The sequence below is a fragment of the Apis florea genome, unplaced genomic scaffold (assembly GCF_048593485.1).
Source record: "Apis florea isolate Af1SG1 unplaced genomic scaffold, ASM4859348v1 contig_2350_pilon, whole genome shotgun sequence".
NCBI lineage: Eukaryota > Metazoa > Arthropoda > Insecta > Hymenoptera > Apidae > Apis > Apis florea.
In genome coordinates this window covers 3,318,205-3,339,357 of record NW_028256565.1, presented here as the reverse complement: position 1 = coordinate 3,339,357, position 21,153 = coordinate 3,318,205, and the positions used below count along the sequence as shown (strand labels likewise).

General features: G+C 42.0%; 1 protein-coding gene across 1 annotated transcript in view; it reads right to left on the bottom strand.

Moving 5' to 3' along the window:
• Window positions 1-21,153, bottom strand: part of LOC116415442 (uncharacterized) — a 79,193-nt gene that overhangs the window by 41,012 nt on the left and 17,028 nt on the right. Inside the window, exon 6 of the mRNA XM_086904593.1 lies at window positions 9,999-10,892. Within this exon, the coding sequence (XP_086760719.1) occupies window positions 9,999-10,892 (894 nt within the window). The remainder of the gene's footprint in view (window positions 1-9,998; window positions 10,893-21,153) is intronic.

Here is a 21,153-nt window from a genome sequence, read left to right as displayed (position 1 = left end):
CGGTGGCACGATGCATATTCGTGCGTGACGCGCGCGTCGTCCTTCGTCTTATCGCGGCAGAAGGACGAATCTATCGCAAATAAAGCACTCGAACGTTGCGCTCGAAGTTCGATCGATCCGCGATGATTCACGCTCGCGTCCGCCATCGATAAAATTATTTGATCGCGTATCGCGATCCTCGAGATCGTTTTTTCTTCTTTTCTTTTTTTTCTTTGCCCCACAATATACATATATATATATATATTCCTTAAACATTTTCCTTGCCCTTCTTTCCCTCTTATCTGCGATTAGATAACGAAACATCGGTGACGAGAGAAACGAAAGGTTCGATCGGTGTTCTTTTTTTTTTTTTTTGCGTTTCAAATTTAGGTCAACGTGGATTATAAGAATCGTGATTTTCTCGTGGCATACTATTAAATAAAAATTAAATCTCTAAAATTGAGAAAATTCATTCCACTCGTGCTATTCATGTTTGGGGAATCGAAATCTTCATCACGAGGCAGACTCGTGTGATTTAAAGTTTCTATAAATCGTAAATACGCTTTATTGAAATTTTTCACTCTACAAACTCGTTATCGTGATCGTCAAAAATCTGATATTCTCTCTCAGCCCTCTTATCAAAATGACGTCGCTTCTAAATCCACTCCAACTTTTTCTTTGCTCTTTGCAAGCAATCTTCGAAAAATTTTTTCTTCTCATCGTCCAAATACGCTTCATCCCCGAATTAACTGCTATCCCTAAACTGTTCGGGATTAGCGACACGGATTAGGGCGATGACTCGAGCGACCCCTCTCCATCCGGGGATGGGGTGAATCGCGATAAGATGGTGGCGATGATCGTGTAACGGCAAGGACGGTATCGCCGATCGAATCTCTCGATTCGGTGGGTCGATTCAACGTGGCGGAAGCGGCGATAAGACGGGCGGTCGGCAGATAGCGCGGCCTCACTCGCAACAATGAACACGATTACGAAAAGGCTGAATGAACGGGCGCCCCGTTGCACGAGTTGTTCCCGCCGGAAGCGGAGGAGATAGCGCGAAAGCTACGATTCCACGCCTCGCTGGAAATTGATTCATTTTTATTCCAAGAGTTTTCTTTCTTTAACTGGCGTCGATGAGAAAAGGGGGTTTTTCAAAAGGGGGTCGTAAGATGAAGTTTCGAGTCGAAAAATTTCTTAGCTAACTTAAACATTTGATTTCACATATAAAAGTTTTATATTTTAATATCTTGTGTATATCAGTTACTTGTCAAGTATAGTCGAGTATTAAGTTGTTGATTATTAAAAATTCATATTGTTGCGTGATGTTTTGATAAAATATTTGATTACAAATCTCAATAACGCGCTGTCATTTACTGCATCTCTATTTTCATTCTCTCTATCGTGAATAATCTCGTTATTTAATAACGAACAATCAAACTCATCTCCACTTGAATCTAACTTTCATTGCACATATTCCAATGCTTACAAAACTCGAAAACTTTGAAAATAATATTTCTATCGCACGAAAATTGCATATTCGATCACAGTCTAATTTCGGATAAAAAAAAAATCTAACCGGTTCGATAATATATTATCCCATGCTTTATAAGATTATATTTAAAAAAAAACAAACATAAATAAATATCGTCCAATTGGTGCCTAAATTAAAAACGAGCCAAAGACAATTGGGTTTATTTCGTGAGATAAAGTTTCGAGTTGAAGAGATTTAAGAGAATTTTGAATAGAGGGATACACGATCTGAGCGAAATGAAATACATTCTATGCACTTTTTTTCTTAACCTAATTTTGTTTCGATGACGCAGAGGCAATGAAAAAAAGAAAAAAAAAATTCATTTAAATACACGTCGCCCGACCTTGTCCTCCGTAAACATTTTTTACGAGTAAGCAATTTTTGAATAACAAAAATTGTAAATTGTATGTAACTCGTTGAATTGTTCACACAGAAACGTCTAGAATTAATGGAAAATTTACAAATTTCTTCGCGCGTATAAAAATCGATCGTTTCTATCCTCCTTTTGATCTTTTCTCTAAAAACCCTCGATCGCGTTACTTTTGAAGGGCAAATATCGAAAAGAAATTTCTCTATTCTTCTCTTCTTCCTCTCCTCGCTCTTCTCGCTGGTTGGAAACGAAACGATATCAACTGGAGGAGAAGAAAGTGGAAAGATTGTCGCGGCTGCTGTTCACCGTTTTCCAATGATTCACCCCGTGCGTAATTAACCCCGCGGCGAGTGTTTGCGAAGCGCGCGCCTCTTACGGCGCCGTATGTCAAAATCACGCTTGCATAACGATTCCCCTTTTCGGCGTCCCATTCCCCCTCCCTCGAGACCCCTTACGGGATATTTAGAGGTGAGTCAGGCGTGGATTACGACGAGACTTGGCTGCCACTTTGACCTTAATGTTTAGGCAAACATTGGTTGAGCCGGTCGATAAATAGATCGAAAAGTTCGAACGATATTTCTCGCTCGATCTTTTCTCGAAACGAGAAAAGCAGGGCTTTTCTGTTTCGAAAATGGGGCAAAGCGTGATGGTGGTCGAGAGAGGAAGCTTTTCTTAATGGTGTTGCGATAGTTTTTTTTTTTTTTTAGAATTTGAATAAATTGGGGATTAGGATCGAGGGAAGAATGGTTTAGTTTTATTGATAACTTTTGGAATTTGGAACGAGTGATTGGTTGATTAGGAGAAAAGAATTTAATTTTCTCAACTTTTCTTTATAGTTATAGTTTTTGAAATTTGGAAGTGAGTGATAAATCGAGGTGATTAGGATCGAGGGAAGAATGGTTTAATTTTCTGGATTTCGAATGAATTGGATGGCGAGAAAAGAATCGTAATAAATGTTACTCGAAATTTTTAACCAGTTACTTTTTACAACGAATTAATGCCCAACTCAATGGATCGAAAGAAGAACTATCATACAATATTATATCGTACAATAATCAAACGATCAAACAACTTTTTAATACAAATAAATTCAATCGACGAATAAACTAACCAAAATCTACACCATTCGTGAATACACGAAATTAAATCAAATCGCAGCAGCATCTGAAAACATCTTCTTATCTTATCCTCTTATCTTATCTGATAATTCGCTTTCGACGAGAAATAAGAATAATTTAAACTTCCTTCCGTTTCCGTCACACTCGAAACCCGCCCCGAAAATGTTTCTCAGATTCGAGGAATTATTGGAATCGTCCTGTTATCAACAAGAAGAAAGAAGGAGAATGAAAGAATCATAGTAGTAGTAGTAGTAGTAATAGTAGTAGTAACTAATCGCATGACGCGCATGAGCCACGTGTAATACACGGCTTGCATAATTTACAACAGGAGACGCACATGCGCGTGAACGCGATTCAAATCGCTTCGTCCTTATCTGGCGGCCGATATCGCGTCGTCGAGTCTGGTGGCGCTTAGCTCATCGATGAATTTAGTCGGCGTGTCGGCTCTTCCCTCGACGAACGCGCCGCTTTCGCGCCGCGGTGTGACAACTTTTCGAAAAGAAACGCGCGGTTCGATCATCACAGCCGCCTCCTTCCACGGCGTCGCCATTTTGCTATTTCGAGTTGTAGATGGCGCTGTCGAGTAATCGACGATCCCTTCGTTTACGTACGCGTTAAGTCGAGTTTCTTTTTTTTCTTTTTCTTTTAATAAGATAAGATCTTTCGAATCGATTATTACTCGTTATCGTCACGAATAATTCGTGAGCACGGCATTATTGAACGACACATCGATGATTTGAGAAGAGATTGCGATCGATAAAGATTCGTCGAGTTTCCTTAATTCATCGTTTGATATCTTTCTATACCGGATGGATGCAAGATGTTATTTTATAATCGTCCCATTAAAATTGCTACGAATTGAAAATAGAGGATGGTTTCCTCGCTAGGAAGGTATATATATAAAAAAAAAAACAATTGTCGAATTAGAAGATTGAATTTTTCAACCTTGAGAAATCGTTCCTCGAAATACGCAGATAAAACGCGGAAGGAGCGCTATCTCTAGTCGTGCGTGTCGTTCCGTTTGTTGCGCTTTCCGGAGCGTGGCCGCTTACTTCATCGCTAATTTAACCGGCCACCCTCCTCTCTCTCTCTCTCTCATCATCCTCGTCGAAAAACAAGTACGTAATATCCTCCGTTTGGACACGCCAATCGATAACCTTTCCCCGCGTGACGCCTCCGCCAGAATCGGACATTCTGTCCTTTCGAATTATTTATAATAACGACGATTTTTTCCATATCGTCCAATCGGACGAAAAAAAGAAAAAGAAAAGGAAAAAGATGGCGAGGCGAGAAGAGGAGGAGGAGGATGGTGGATCGCGATGGCGCAAGGGGCAAGAAAAACGTGGACGTGCGAACAAGGGGATTTCGATCACGTCGTCGAACGCTTTTACTGGCAATAAACCGAAAGCGTGACGCAAATCGGAGATAAATTTAAACGATTCCCTGTGACGCGAGCCGCGAATTATTCCTCGGACGAGACAACGAGAGAGGAGCGTGTGGATTGGAAACTTTTTTTCCCAATGATGTCCTCTATTTTTTCGCCTAGGAGAAATTAGCAATTTTATAGGATTTTTTTTTGAAAAAATTCGGCGAGTATCTTTTTCTGTGAACGAAGGACGAGGGGAGCGCGTGGATTAAAAACTTTTTGGAAAGATGTTATTTTTCGCCTAGGAGAAATTAGCAATTTTTTTTTGGAAAATTCGACGAGTATCTTTTTCTGTGAACGAAGGACGAGGGGAGCGCGTGGATTAAAAACTTTTTGAAAAGATGTTATTTTTCGCCTAGGAGAAATTAGCAATTTTATGGGATTTTTTTTGGAAAATTCGACGAGCGAACGAAGGACGAGAGGAGCGTGTGGATTAAAAACTTTTTGAGAAGATGTTATTTTTCGCCTAGGAGAAATTAGCAATTTTTTTTGGGAAATTCGACGATTTTGGAAAGACGCGAAATTAGGAATTTAATAGGATTTTTAGAAAATTCGACAAAGTTAAGTGGAATGAATATATTATTCGTGTGGAGTAACGATAATTTAATTTAAATTCAATTAATTAAAATTGAGATGATAACCGGATGTTGATTCGTTGACACGAGAGTTAAGGATGGATCGAGAAGCGTTTTAAAAAAATACACCGAGATCGTGAATTTAATTTATACTCGAAGGAATTTGTCGGTCGGAGTCGCGGACCTTTGGTTATCGCCCATTGATAGCGAGTAATTTTTATTATTAATTCGCAATCAAGGTCACTACCAGTCGCAAACCCAGAGATAGCCACATGTACTCGTCGAGCCACATGTTTTCCATGCGCAAGATAGTCAATGTATTCCACGTTGGGTATCGTCTTTCAGCATTGGAAACAGAGAAAAAAGAGAAAGATAAAAACGGCAAATTATAATAAATTACAATACATCAAAGAAACTGAAGCCTCGCAGCACTTTTCAATCGTGGAATTAAATTACGATAAAATCGTAAGATACGAATGAAAAAGAGAAGAAGAAAAAAGCAAGCAAGACGATTAAATTTGAAAAATAATCGAGAGAATGTGAACAACATTCGCATTTCGAGCCTTTTCCCCCAAATTTTATTTCCTTTTTTTCTAGTTTTCAGTCATCATTTCAATCGATTGGACAGAAAAGATACCAAAGCCTAAATTGCGTTGCCGTTTCGATCCATCAAAACGATTAATTAATTCCTATAAATACGATAATTCAATGGTATCGGTCAATTATCGATCGTGAACCGATCGAGTCGAATCGGGATCGAAAATTCCTTCCTGGTTCGCATTGACCGTGAATCATCCCCGTATTCCGATGTTTGGAATCGCGATCTTAAAACTTCTTTGGCGCCAATACGTATCAACAAACGATCTCTTTCGTGCATCTTTTCTCTTTCACGATCTATTCTTAACTTCCGGATAAATCTTGCGGATTTAGTCTAGGCAAATTCATTGAGCGTTGATTTTCTTTTCCTTTTTATTTTTCGTACACGTGCGCGATACGTTTATTTGCGCCCGAGTAAACATCGTAACGAAATTTTCTCTTCTGGTCATCTTTAAAATTAACTTTATTTAAAATATCGCGTTATAAATAAGCGAAACGTTGTCTCTTTCGAAAATGTCGGTATTTATCGACGCGTAGTAAGTATTACCTCTTTAGCTTTGAGAAAACGAAGAAATACATATATACGTACATAGAGTTTCGAATATTTCAATGCGTATTTAAACGCAAACGTATAAAAATAAAAAAAATTCCAGGCCAATTTAACCAATTTAATCCAAAAAAAGAAAAAAAAAACGATTGAGAAACACTGCTCTAGTTTCCAATTATCTACGAAAAAAGAAAAAGAAGAAAAAAAAAACGATTTCTCTCGTCAAATTCAATCGAAATAAAAAGTAACGATATCAAAAATGAACGATGACTCGTCGAAGATAGCACGTTTCTGGATCACCGGCTGCCTCGTTAATATTCTGTGCAGCGTACAACCGAGTCTCGTGATCGACTCGGTCGACGCAAGGGAGTCGAAAGCAGAAGGCCGTTCAGAACGGCGTGAGTCATTCGCCGGTTTTTCTTCATAATTCTAAGGCTGCCCGTTTTTTCTCTCATCCGTGCATTCCGCGCACGCAGTTCCCGGTTAACTTGAGCGCGAATATTCGCTCGAAAGCGAATGCCGTGTCCCTCTCTACCTCTTCGAACTCTTTTACCCACCGTTTCGCCGTTGGTGAAAAGCTGCCTTAACACGCGCACGCGCACTAACCGACCGCCATTCAGCCTTCCCGAGCCGAGTGATAAACGGGCGTCCGATAAGAGCGGGTTCTCGATTCCGTTATTCGTTTCGACTTTATTACTCCTCTCACAGAATAGAAACTCCTATTACGATCACGCGATTTTTATTTTATTCCTTTTCTTCTTCTTCTTCTTCTTCTTCCTTCCTCTTTTTCCACGAATTTTCGAATAGATTCGACGGAAGAAGGGGAAAGAAAAAAATACGTCCTCGACGAGCGAAAGAACGACTCTCCGAAAATAAACTCTGAGATGAGTAAGTGCGGCCTTTCGAAAAAAAAAAAAAAAAAAAAAGAAAGAAAGGAAGATGAACGGGTGTCGAAGCATCGCTTTGAATTATCATCATCATCATCCTTTATTAGAATTATTAACGAACGATCGATATTTTTGATTCACGCGTTTCGAAATTCGAAGATTTCTCCCGTTTCTCCCGTTCTATCGAAAATCGAAATGTTCTAAACGAACGATTGAAAAGTCTCTCTCTCTCTCTCTTTACTCGAAAAGTGATCGAAACGAGAAAGCAAAAAAGAGAGAAAAAGAACGCGTTGACCAGCGCGTTCAAAGGTGAGAAACGCGTCGAGCGTGATCATCAACGAAGCGACAGGAGGAGGGGAGGGGAGAAAGAAGGGAGAGGCGTGGATGGTGGGGATAGAAAGAGAGACAGAGAGAGAGAGGAAGAAGGCGACGAACGGAGGAACGAATATACGCACGACACGACGCAACAACGGCCGATACAAACACACGGGCCGCGGCAAAAGGTGGGGATCTATTCATAGGAATGACTCACGTCGGAGATGACGCCGCGAATAGTCGGGCAGAATTTGCGCACTACACTGTGCCACCAGTGCGCCTCCCTGATTCCATCTGCCAAACACAGCGAATAATCGTCGATTAAGCGTAGCTGAGGCATCTCTCGCTTTTCCATCGCTTTCCTCTTTTCCCCCGCAGAGACGCGGACCAGGAATCGTCGTCGTCGGTCTTCCCTCTCCCCTTTCCACCCGCTTCCTCCGCGTCTCTCCCCCACCTGCGCATGATTACCCGGTTGCAAAATTCCGCTGCAACAGCTGGCCCGCTTAGCTTTCACGTGATTTCGCCGTGTCCCATCTTTTCTTTCCACCTTTTTTTTTTTTCTGTCTGTTTTTTTCGTTTCAATGCAAATTTTTCAATGAGATTTCCGACTCTGCTTTTTCATTATTCTGATTCGTCGCCGATGGACGGATCCTTGGATCTTCGTAAATAATTATTTATTTTGATTTTTTCCTGAATTTTCAGGTGAATTTTTTTTTTTTTTTTCTTTTCCTCTTTTGATTTTTCAAAGACCTCTTTTTCTTTATAGTATTTAGGATCGGATGAATTATGGTACTTTGCTCCAATGAATTGGTTTCGGTAATCGGTCTTAAATCTTTAAATCTCGATACAGAAATTGGCCGGCCTGGCTAGGAAACGTAATCTTTCTTATTCCGGAAAATAATCATAAAGATAAGGCGAGTGTACGAATTTTATTATACAATTAGTTTTTTCGCGGTGAAAAAGAAAAGAAAAGAAAAGAAAGGAAAAGGAAAGGAAGAGAGAAACACGCGAGCGATTGAAAAATGCAAATTTTCGAATCGCAATAAACGAACGATTAATCAAAACTCACGTTCAACTCGTTCTTCCATTTTGCAAAATAATAAATATTTATCGGAATAAAATCTCATTCATTTTCCTTGGCAACTGAATGAACTAGTAAAGTCTTGATAACACTTTCATATATCTAATTTCCCTCTCCCTTCTCATTTTCCATGCAATCTTCCTAACGACCTTCCTCCACGTTCGAGCTCGAGCCGCACGCCATTATGCCGCGTTCACAATCGTCGTGTCTCAATTGCGAGTCGTGTAATTATGCGCTGTCCGCGTGCACGCTTTCACGAGTTTTATTCTCTAATTCTTCAATGTCACAACCCTAAAAATAACAACTTTAACTTGACTTTTCAACTTAAAACATTTTCAAAAAAAAAAAAAGAAAAAAAAAAGGGAATTAGAAATAAATATCTAATTTATTCGATATGATGATTTCTCCCGAAATTCGATTCTAAGATTAAAACGTCGAGAATGGAACATTTTGTTATTTAAAATAAAATAAATTTTGGCCGACGGCAGCCACGTGCGCCCCGAATAGAAGCTAAACAGCGGAAAATTCATCTCTTGGGAAATTTCATTCATGACGCGCGAGAGTATCATTGACGTACCCACACTATTATATCATCGTGGATACAATTTTAATAGAGTCAATGTTTACCGCCGTGATCTGCGCCGTTTCCACGCGATCCTTTCGCGCTTCGATGTCTATCGTTAGATTCTAGATGCAAACACGGGACGGATGGAAAAATACAAGTATTATCAATCTCGAACGATTGACTAATTCGTGACGATAGCGACTAGTTTGTGACGCACGTTTTTGCACGAACCGCGTGAATTCGTTGTCGAGGACGAACGTCGACTCGATACTTTCGATCGAGCGTTACGAATCGAAATCGATCAAGAGTATTGTATGGTGAGCCTCGAGACCCTTTTTCTTGAATCGTCAACCTTACCTTTCTTTTTTTTTTACAGAATAGTTTTAAAAGTTTCCACGATGTCGAAATTTTTTTTATTTCGAGATACGATGGATAAAATTTTCAAATTTGTCTCTTTGTTATTTCGAAAGAGAACGGGGAACGATATACGTATATGTGCTTCAAATATAATTTTAAAAGGATAGAAAACGATTTTATAATAATAATAATAATAACAGTTTAAAAGGAGGAGGGTGGATGATGGAAACGGGGTTCAACGACAGAATCGGACGTCCCCCGTCAATGAGTCGTGGACGTGCAACACCGGTAGCCGCATTCCGTAAAACGAGCACGTATCTCGACGGAACGAGGCGAGAAAACGCGTTTAGTGGAGTACTGTTACTCGGCAGAGAGATATACGCAATCTTCTCGCACCCACGTTTTTCTTCTTCCGCCTTTATCTTCGATTATTATTTATCATTCATTTTTTGGATACGAAAACTCTCTCGAATAAACCTCGCGAGGAGGATTATTATTGTTTCCGAGTAAAATTATTACGACGAGAAGGCGCATCATCGTTATTTCCGATGTTCAGGTCCGCGTGATCTTACGCCAACGAACGAACTGTTTACTGTTACTTTTCTCACGATCCTTCGAAAAAAGAAGAAGAAGGGGAAAAAATGACTCACCCAAAAGAAGAGCAGGCTCCCTGTTGTCGTCCAGCAACGCGACGAGCACGAGGAAGAGAGGATGCTGGACGGGCAGCCGGTCCACGTCATCCGTGCAATCGTCGTACACGACCACCTCCCTGTAATGCCCCCTGCGCAGCAACTCCTTGCCCTCCCTGGTGTTGGCCAGATCGGCGAGCGCCGCCTTCCCCAACTGCAACCTCCTCCTGTTGAACCGGTCCGAGCAGTTCACGTTGATCGCACCCCTCACGTGGTTCACGTTGTACAGTATGAAGGGGCGGCAATCGAGCAACACGATCCCTCCCTCGGCCGAGGACGATCGAAGACGATCGGCCAGTTGGTCGGGGGTGATGGTGCCGGTCCTCTGGAGCACGAGCTGCCTCTGGAGGGTGTTGCCCTCGGAGGAGGGGCTGGTGGGTAGGCTGACCGTCTCCAGTTTGCAACGTTTCGACAGCTGGTGCTGGTGGAGGTGCTGGTGGTGGAGGTGATGGTGGTGGTGGAGGTGGTGGTGGCAATGGCGGTGGTGGACGTCGGACAGGGGGTGGTCGCAGTCGGCGCTGCCGGTGCTGCAACCGCTGATGCTGGTCCCGCTCGCGTTCAGCTCGCCGCAATCGGCCCCGTCGCTCGTCACGCAGCTGTCCACGCCGCTGCTCGTCGACGAGCTCGGCGAGACCGTGGACGTTGGCGAGGCGGACAGGAAGGTGGCGGCGGGCGGGCCTGGCTCGCTCAGGCTTCGGTTCAGAACGAGTTTCAGGTTGTCGCGGGAACGGGCCGCGGCCGAGACCGGCTCGCAGCACACAAGGGTCGACATCCTGGTCGATGACGAGTGGCAGTTGCCGCGTTGGTGCTGTTGCTGGCGACCCGTCGTCGTTGTATCGAGACGCGAGCCGGACGCTGTGGAAACGGAAGAAGAAGGGTGGAACAGACGGCACATTTTGCTTCAGGGTTTTCAGATATATTTGAGATATGTGGCAGGGTAAATTTGACGTTGGGCAAATAAGTTGGTCGGCTAAACGATGGAGAGGTAGTTTGGGTCGATTTTTTGATGCAACGTTTTTGCTTCGACCAAGGCTATTCGATCAATGTGGATGGAAAGTTTGTTATTTTTAAGTTTAAGAAACGTGGATTTGTTAAATGATAGAAAGAGATAGATTGAGTTATTTTGTTTCTTTTTTTTGATAGAAGGATTCGACCAAGGTGGATGGAAAGTTTCTTATTTTTAAGTTTAAGAGATGCGTTATGGATTAGTTGATTAAATGATAGAAAAAGGTAGTTTAAGAAGAAGGGTGGAACAAACGCTCGTCACGCGGCCCATTTTGCTTGAGAAGGTGTGGGAGGGTAAATTTGGGAATATTTGGCGTTGGATCCGCGTTGAAACAAATGATTGATTGAACGATGGAGAGGTAATTTGAGTCGTTTTGTTTCAATTTTTTGATGGAACGTTTTTGCTTCGACCAAGATTATTCGATCAATGTAGATGGAAAGATTCTTATTTTTAAGTTTGAGGGATGTGTTATGGATTTAGTTGATTAAACGATAGAAAGAGGTAGTTTGAGTCGTTTCGTTTCAATTTTTGATAGAAAGGTTCAACCAAAACTATTTGATCAATGTGGATGGAAAGTTTCTAAGTTTTTATTTTTAAGTTTAAGAGACGTGTTATGTATTTGAAAGGTTCAACCAAGGTTTCATAGTTTTATGTTTAAGAGACGTGTTATGGATGGATCGATTAAACGATAGAGAAATAGTTTGAGTCGTTTGTTTCTTTGGAATTTTTAATATTCGAGGTATTTTTTGATGGAACGTCTTAATTATCATATGGTAAGATTCCTGCAACTCGACCAAGGCTATCGATCGATGTGAACGGAAAGTTTCTTATTTTTAAGTTTAAGAGAAGCATTGATTAAAGTCGACTTTGAATCGTTTGTTCTTTGGAATCTTTGATATTCCAAAATATCTGCAACTGTTTCTTGATTTCTTATTTTTAAATTTAAAAGATGTATCATCGATCGATTGAGATATAGTTTGAATAGTTGAACGTGTCAAATGTCATATTGCAAGATGCTCCTGCAAATCTCGATCAATGTGAATGCAAAGTTTCTTAATTTAAATTTCTTATTTTTAAATTTAAGAGATGTAATGTCCGATTGATTAAAGTAGTTCGATGCATTTGTTCTTTGGAATCCTCGATATTCCAAAATACCTCCAATATTTTCTGTTTGATAGATCGTTTTAATTATCGTATCGTAAGAATCGCGCAACCCAAGATTGTTCAATCAACGTGAATGCAAAATTGCTTCATAACAGAGTCGATAGACTATTAGACGGACGCTTAGCTTAACGTTTACGATATTTTTACAGCGTGTTTGAAACACTATTGACAATTTGGAATTCCGCCTTAACAGAATCCTTACTTTCATTTTTCAATCGAATCGAAATATCAAGCATTATATTACCGATTTCTTAATACTACTTTCCAATCCGAATTTATCAATGTATGTTTAAATAATTTCTCCAGGCAAGATTCTCCAGGTCGTCAAGATTACTTTAAGATTACTCAAATTAACTCAAGAATCAGTTTGGCACAGACCTCTTCGATGCGGCTAGATGCCTCTCTCTTATTCGCGATAACGCAAACTAGGATAGATCTGGCGCGTGGGTCAACGATAGCGGAGGGGTGGGCTGATGAAGATGACGAAGAAGCCAGCGACCTTTAATCTCTCATGGAAGAAGCGACGGCTCTCGAACGTGGTCCACGAATCTTTGATAATATTCCTCCACCGTTTAATCGGTGAGTCACTTGGCCCCTTCCTTATTGCCAGATTCCACGAATCTATCGTCAGATGAACTGCAGAAGACGCAATGGACAACTTGATCCCGCCGAATTTACGAGCGTGACGAAACCGAGCATCGAATCGAATCGAGCGTATAAAATCAAACTTGTACACTTTTTACAAATTTGTCGAATATATTAATTCTTTTTATTTTAAGATTCCTTTTATCGCGAACAGACGAAACAGATCGAGGAATGATTGTCGATATTGGACGTGCTTTTTACTTTTCATTTGTTAAATGCCAATTTTTTCCCGATCCTTGTTAATTTCCATTGCACGAGTTTCGAACAAATGCCGCTTAACTTACCTCTAAATTTCCAACAGCAAACCTATAACCCAGACACCGGTTCATCCATAAATCAATTCCTCGATTAATCTCTAAATTGGAACAGGTCGAATCGATTGATGAAAATGTCCCGCCTCGAACGTTTTCTCGAAAGGCGTCGACGATGTTTAATGAATTTTGGCACCGTTTAAATTTCGCTCGTGAAATTATCACGAGGTAAACAGTAGGATTCGATACAGGATTCGGGCGGCGGCGACGGTTTTAAAATAGCGTTACGGAGGCGATGAGTCAAGCCACCGAAATACCCGTATTTGCGGTCGTTTTACGCGGATCACGTCGACGAAAATATTCCACGGCTTGCACAGGTGCTCTCCACGCCACCACGCCACGCTCGTTATCCGCATGTCCGCCTGATATACCAAGCCAAGGAAGCTTGCGCGGTCCAGTTTCTTTTTTTCTTCTTTCTGATCCCGCGGGAGGATCGATATAATTGATTGTTTTAAGAACGCAATTATTGCCTGTGACCATTTTTTAACAACGTTTCTTTATTCCAAAAGCTAAACTAATTTTTTAAATTGGTCTATCAAAGATTCTTCTTTTCTCGCCGAAATTCAAAACTCTTTCAAAACCACGATTCCCTCGACAGTTTCGATAATTGATTATTTTAAGAACGCAATTATTGCCTGTGACCATTTTTTAACAACGTTTCTTTATTCCAAAAGCTAAACTAATTTTTTAAATTGGTCTATCAAAGATTCTTCTTTTCTCGCCGAAATTCAAAACTCTTCCAAAACCACGATTCCCTCGACAGTTTCGATAATTGATTATTTTAAGAACGCAGCTTGCTATTGTCTTTTTTATAACCAGTTCAATTCAACGTTTCCTTATTCCAAAAGCTAAACTAATTTTTTAAGTTGATCTATCAAAGATTTTTCTTTTCTCGTCGAAATTCAAAATTCTTCTAAAACGATTCCTTCGATAATTGATCATTTTAAGAACGCATATATTGCCCGTGACCATTTTTTACTTTACGTTCAATTCAACAATGTTCCTTCATCCCAAAAGCTGAACTAATTTTTTAAATTGGTCTATCAAAGATTCCTCTTCTCAAAACCACGAACCTTGACAGTTTCGATAATTAATTATTTTAAGAACGCAACTTGCTACTATTGTCTTTCTTAACAATGTCTTTCTAAACTAATTTTTTAAATCAGTCTATCGATCCATCAAAGATTCTTTTCCTCTGAAATTCAAAACTTTCAATCGATTCAACAACTGTAAAGAAACATCATTCGTCATTCCCTTCCAAAACCACGATTCCCTCGACAATTAATTACTTTAAGAACGCAGCTTGCAATAATCGTCTATTTCAACAACGTTCAATCCGATTATTTCAATTCCTTCTCTCTTCTTTTCCACGTAAAGGAAATATTCCTTTCCTCTCATCGAAATTCATTTCCTCGATCGATTCATCCATCTCCTCTTCCAAAACCACGATTCCCTCGATTTTTAATTATTTTAAGAACGCAGCTTGCAATAATCGTCTATTTTAACAACGTTCAATCCGATTATTTCTTTCTTTTTTCCGCCCAAAGGAAATATTCAAAACGCTTTCCCATCCATCGATCCATCCATCTCCTCTTCCAAAACCACGATTCCCTCGACGCACAACAGTTTCATCGACCGGTAGCAGGAGAGAAACACGTGCCTTCTCCCCCCGTCGAAGGGGCTGGAACAACCAGATCCGTTTAATCGTTTATCAGCGTGTAACAACTCGGGAGGATCGACTCGATTAACCTTGGAGGAGGATCGCCGCCCGTTCATAAGCTGAAATAATGGCCGCGACTTAGGTTGCATAATAATGGACGCTCGTTCGAGAGTGAAAGCACGTTGACGGCCCGCATTAGAATCGTTCCTCGCTGCACCGTTACGTTTCTCTAATCTGCCGGTTAAAAGCCGGTGCATAACGATAACGAAAACGCGGCGGAACCAACAACGCGCCTCTTTTTCCTTCTCCTTGCGTGCGCGTGAGCGGCTAGTTTCAGGTGTATACGACGATAAAGTACGGCGACGGGTCAATAAACTCGGTTGGAATGCCGGGTTCGAGACGTGTGCACCTTTGGTGGACAAGTTTTCGAGTTTGTGCGGATTGGAGGGAGATCGAGGATACGGAAGAGGAAACCGTATCGTCGATCTCGTCTTTTGTTACATTCCTATCGAAATTTTGTCGAGAAATCCGTAGAATAAAGGGAAGGAGAGAAATTTAAAATGGCGAGGCGAATGAAGTGGTTAATAAACGGATCTCTTTTCTCCTCGTCGTCGTTGTTTCCGCCGGTCTCTCGCCGCGCCAAGAAGCGTCGATAAACAGAGAACCGTGGTGCGTGGACGCATCTAAATATATCGATGCGCCCGCGATCTACAGAGGAGTACTCGTCCTCGAGTCGTCCTATCTGGCAATTTTTCGGGGGGGGGGGGGAGGGGGCGAATAGAGCGACGGATGAAAAGGGCGTAAGCGGAAGGATCGTCGAGGCATCACGTAATCTCTAACTTGGTGCGTTCCCTCGTTTCGTAACGATTTCGGGACCGATTGGTCGGCGTCCAACTGCCAGGTCAGAATAACCCGCTCCCTGTCATTTTCGCAACAATGACACGATAAGACGTGTATATCGATGCTGCTATTCCATTTTTGGAATTTTAATCAATGAAACCGCGTGGATTCACTCCTTATCTTGTTCTCCACTTCCTTCTCGGCCTAATAATGTATCGAATACAATGTGTGAGCAGAGCGACGTGAAAATAACGTGAACGAGTTGAGGAAAAAAACTAGGAATAGAATATCTAGGGAATCGAATAGTTTGAAAGAGACGAATTTCAGTTGGATGGATTTCGATCGAACGAAAGTCACACTCTTTCCGCAACATCTTCCATCTCTTATATTAACTCTTAACGCTGCGGAGCCAAATGTTTTTTAGCATACGTATATCGGCGTTAGCAATTGTTGTCTGTAGTTAAAACGTGCTAAGCCTGTGCCATCACGATTAAACCATTTTTTGACCTTTTTTGGTTAGCAACACGAAGTAAAAAATAAATATCATGATGAGAGTTTAGAGAGTTGAATTTAAAGTGATAGATGAAGACGTGTTTGATTTTGACGAGTTAAAACACATTACTGTCTGGATCTGGAAGACAATGTTGGTTATGATTCCCTACACTTCGAGTAGTAATAGCGAAATTATATTACCAAAGAGACGAAGAATGAGAATTATTGAAGGTGAAAGCGAAGATTCGTTACAAGACTTAGATGAATGGCGTGACGTTACGGAAGAATTGCATATTCCAGATAGAATACCTTTTGTTGAACAGCCGATACAATATTTCAAATTATTTTTCGCGGACGAATTGAAATAAATGAAATTAAAAAAAAAAAAGAAGAAGAAGAAGAAGAAGGGAAAGAAAGACCTCGATCCCTAAAATCCCCGTTATCATGGTGGATCGAAGCACGGTCCGTGAGTAAGTTGAAACTCGGGAAGGACTTCCGGTTGAACTCGGCCAGCCATACCGAGTTTCGTGTCAATGCCGTGGCAACGAACGACGCTCGCGCGTCGCGGCGTCGACGCCGGCCTACGATCGAATCGTAGTGAGTCAGCCGACTAATATTAGAAGGTGAGGAGGCTGCCCTGGCCCGGCCCCCTCCCCCAACGAGGCTTCCACGAGGCGACGAGCAGCGCCGCCACCCAACCGCGCCTCGAAACCCGCGGGTTCGTTGTTTGGAATGAGTAAACGGCGTGGAATTCGACGGTTCGAGGCGCTGGGCCCGGGCCCAGCGGACAGGTGTAGCGCCAGCACCTGCTGCGCCTCCGCTCCACTCGCTTTCGACCGGTTGCCGGCGATAGAGCGATCGTTTCCACCGGATCGAACGGTGGCGAGCCTTTCCTTCCCCTCCCCCAAACAACGTGGAAGGAAATGGATCTTAACTTCTCTGGTTCGGATTGGAAGAAATCTTGGGGAGGAAATTCGAATTGGAAGAAAATGTGGAGCGGATTTCCAAAGTGAATTTTTGAAAAATTTATTTATATTCATTGACGTGCGACTATATCGGAGAAATTTGATCGGAGATTAATGTAATTTTCTAGCGGTTGGTTCTCTCTTATTCGATTATACAGACGGTAGTTTGAAACGGGACAGATTCTTTTTTTTGAACAATTGTTTGGAAACTTTGAAAACGCTTGTTTGACATCTCTGTGGTTTCCCTGTTGCGATTGAAGTAAAGAATAATAATGGCGGAAGTGGTTTCGTTCTGGTAACCGAGTAGAGGAAATAACAAGATTTCAGGAATAAGTAATTTGCTTGTAAATACACGGAGTTGAAATTCAGTATGGTAAACACTGATTTCGAATAATACATTGATTCCCGAATGATCGACTCTTTTTTCAATTGTCGCACAATTTTCTTCCACGATTACTTGAGAAAATCATTTCGTCGATTCTCTTCGTCCAATCATTCCTCACTTTCGTTTCCCAATTTCTCCACTTCTTCGACACTTCTTCCCCACGAAAACGGAAGAAAACTAGTCCCTCCTAAGCTTGGCGGAAGAGGAGCAAGCAGGGTGCTCGCAGAGGTAAACTCGAGAATGATCTCAGTCGAGAGTGATCTCACTTTATCCACGATCCCGATTACGCTCGCAATTACACCGATCTCCCATCCAGATAAGCATCGCGCGGTAACCCTATCCAGTCCAATTAAAGGAAAGACCAGTCACCGCGAGATTCACCGGTGTCCGAGCGAATCGCAACGTCCATAATCGTTTCCAACGACTACGAAACACGCTCGTTCGGGCGCAAAGGAGATCGAGGCGAGGCGATTCGCGATCGGGGCGAATGAATCAATATCGTAAAGATTGCGAAATAACAACAATAATAATAATAATAACGAAGGATAAAATAAGACGAATAAAGGAAGAGAGAGAGAGAGAGAGAGAAAGGATGTATAAGCGAATATAGGTCGAAAATACGCTCGTCGGAGAGGAACCTACCTTTCCCGATCGGTCGAACCGGTTCGCCTTTACGACGAAACCAACAGCCACCTCACGAGCCGTGCCGGTGACGCACCGTCGTCGTCGTTTCGAGGCCTGTTCACCAACCCGTGCACTCCGTATCCCGATAACAACCGACGATAATCCACGTGCGACCGCATGGAATCACCACTGTCCTCACCGGATTACGTTTCGAGGCGCGCCGTCCTCGACCGGTAATGAGGGGAAGAGCCGACGAACGCGCGAAACGAGGGGGGCTGGGGTGGGAGCGGGGGGGAGAAGCGAGAAGGAAACGACGCGAAGGAAAAAAAAAAGAGAAAAAAACAACGATAAACAAAGGAAAGAGTAGGAAAGATCGAGAGAAGGAGAGAGAGAAAGAGAATTAAGGAAAATAGAGAGGCAGAAAGAGGAGGAGATAAGAGAAGAAATTATCCTCACGAGAACGAGGAAGTTGAGAAAGAGAGAAAGAGAGAGAAAAAAAAAGAAAGAGAAAGAGATGAGAGAGAATGCGATGTTCAGGAGAGCGTTGGCACGCGGGTACGACGTCCCCCGTGCCTGGCTCGTTTCGTCAACATTTCCGGTTGAGTTGCGGTAGCACGATAGGGGCCGGAAGTAAACACGATGCGGATCGTGTGCGATCGACCGAGCGTGCTCGATAGATCCGTACACGGCGGCCGACGAGCTGAGACTGAGCGGCTCGTCCCCACGGAACGCCCGATCGCGATCTACGAGTACTACCGACCACGCGAGGCCACGGCCCGTTCCTATGTGTGTTCGTGAGGTTATGCACGAGTTTACACGGCCGATCGTGTGTGAGTGAGTGAGCGAGTGAGCGAACGAGCGAGCGAGCGAGCGAGCGAGCGTCGAGCCATCGGGAGGACTCGAGGTATCTCCACGAGCAGGTACGTATGTTATCGTTGCGGGGAAATTGTCCTTTTGCTACGTAGGATGGGATTAGAATTTTTTCCTTTCTTTCCTTCTCTCTTTCGAATTCGTCTCGTTCCGTGTGGATGAAATTTTCGAAAAGGAAAATCCATCGTTGAATCTGTTTTCGCGATGAATAAGAGGCAGTCGAATTGGGGATCGACAAGTGTAACAGGAAGTAAATTGTTTATTGATGGATTAGAATTTTAGAATTTTACAGTTTGTCCTAGAGGGAAAGGGCAGGTAAATATAATTTTAAATAATTTTAAAAGGAATAAATTTTCGATGGAAATTTACCGAGGTTATATTTGGTCACGGAGGCACAATGCGCTTGTTAAGCTTCCGGTTACGAAAATGCGCGACAGGGTCAAAGAACCCTCGTCTTTCTAACGTTCGAGGATCGAAAGTTCTTCTAATTCTGTTACACGGATCGTTGCAGAATATCGCGACAGACCGGATCATCGATCCTCGTTTTCATCGAGTGGAAAAAAAAAAAAAAAGAAAAGAAAAGAAAAGAAAAGAAAGAACGAAAGAAAGAAAAAAAGATCGCAGAAAATACTTACTTTTCTAGTAAGATTATAACAGCTTCGACGCGTGCCGACGGTGTATTTTTTCGCACACGTGTAACAAAAATTAGTAACTACTTAACGACCACTCTGCCTCACCAACGTATTAATAGACCTACGTATACTCCGTTTCGGATAAAACAAACACTCGAACATCGAACGATTACCTTGTTGCTTAGCTAATTCCGTCCAGCCAACGAAATATCACACGTTTTCGCCTCTTTTTTTTTTTCTTCTTTTCCTTTTTCTTTTTTTTCGACACGTGGGCAAATTTCTTTTACCTACATCACGCTCGATCAAATCTACGAAAAATCATTACGAGCATCCAATATTGTATTTTCAAACCTTCGATCTCGTAAAAATAATTTCTCTATTTCGATGAATAATATTTAATAATTTCAGCAGGATTGAAGAATTCGGTGTATCAGCGACGATTAAATTCGAAAACAAAAGTGATTCACACCGATTGCGGCGTGCGGTAAGCGAAAAAATCTTCGTATATAATATCCCGTTATGTCAGATCGTTAAACGATAAGGATTATCGACGTTTCCAAGAATTTTTCAAACGAACAACTCGAACAGCCACGGCATATACGGCACTGTGAACCCAGTGACTCGTGTGTGCACGTATCCAGTGTATACGTATACACGAATGCACTCACTTACACGTGGAGACGCGTACACGTGACTGAGAGTGAGTCACCTCTTGCCTATAACGCGCGCGCGCGCGCGCGCCAATCCGCTAGGGCTTCGTTTCTTTTTCGGGAGGATCGATTTTCCACCGAATTTTCCATCGGTAAGAACGACATTTCCCAAAAAAAAAAAAAAAAAAAAAAAACTAAGACGACCGATTTTTAACTCAATCGTCGACTCAATCGAATTTTCTATTTCAGAGGTAGAGATTTTTGAGTCGAAAGCTCAAGTACGTGGGTGAGAATGGAAAATTTTTATGTGATTTTTTCCTTTTTTTAAAGCCGTGATTAATATTGAATTTTTAAAAATATTCTCTTCCACGAATCGAAAAATTCGCGTTCAAATTTCGAGAGATCGAAGCCAGCCTCCACCAATCCGTTTCCAAATTCTCGAAAATCCTCTCCAAATTGATCGAATCGATATTTTTTTTTTTTCACGGCGAATATGAAAAATCGTCGTTTCGCTTCCCATAGTCGATGCTTTGGTATCGGATTCGCGGAACAGGAACGAGTTCCAGCGAAAAATTCAGCGTATTGGTGTCGCGTCGAGACGACGCCAGCCGACGAAAATTATCGCAAGATCGATGGTGTCACCTGCGTTTCTGTCTCGGTGAAAGTTCACGCGACCACACATCCCACGCGGCTCGAAATCGACGCCGTTTCCGAATCGTGCCTCCTCGCGTTTCCACGCGTTTTCGAAGCTGTTATTATCGCCCCCTTCTCATCCACGATTTTCGCGAATCAATTATTCATCGAATCGATAGTTCTTCTTTACTTCGACCTCTTCTTCACGATACTTGAGATTAAGTTAAGGTTCGTTAACT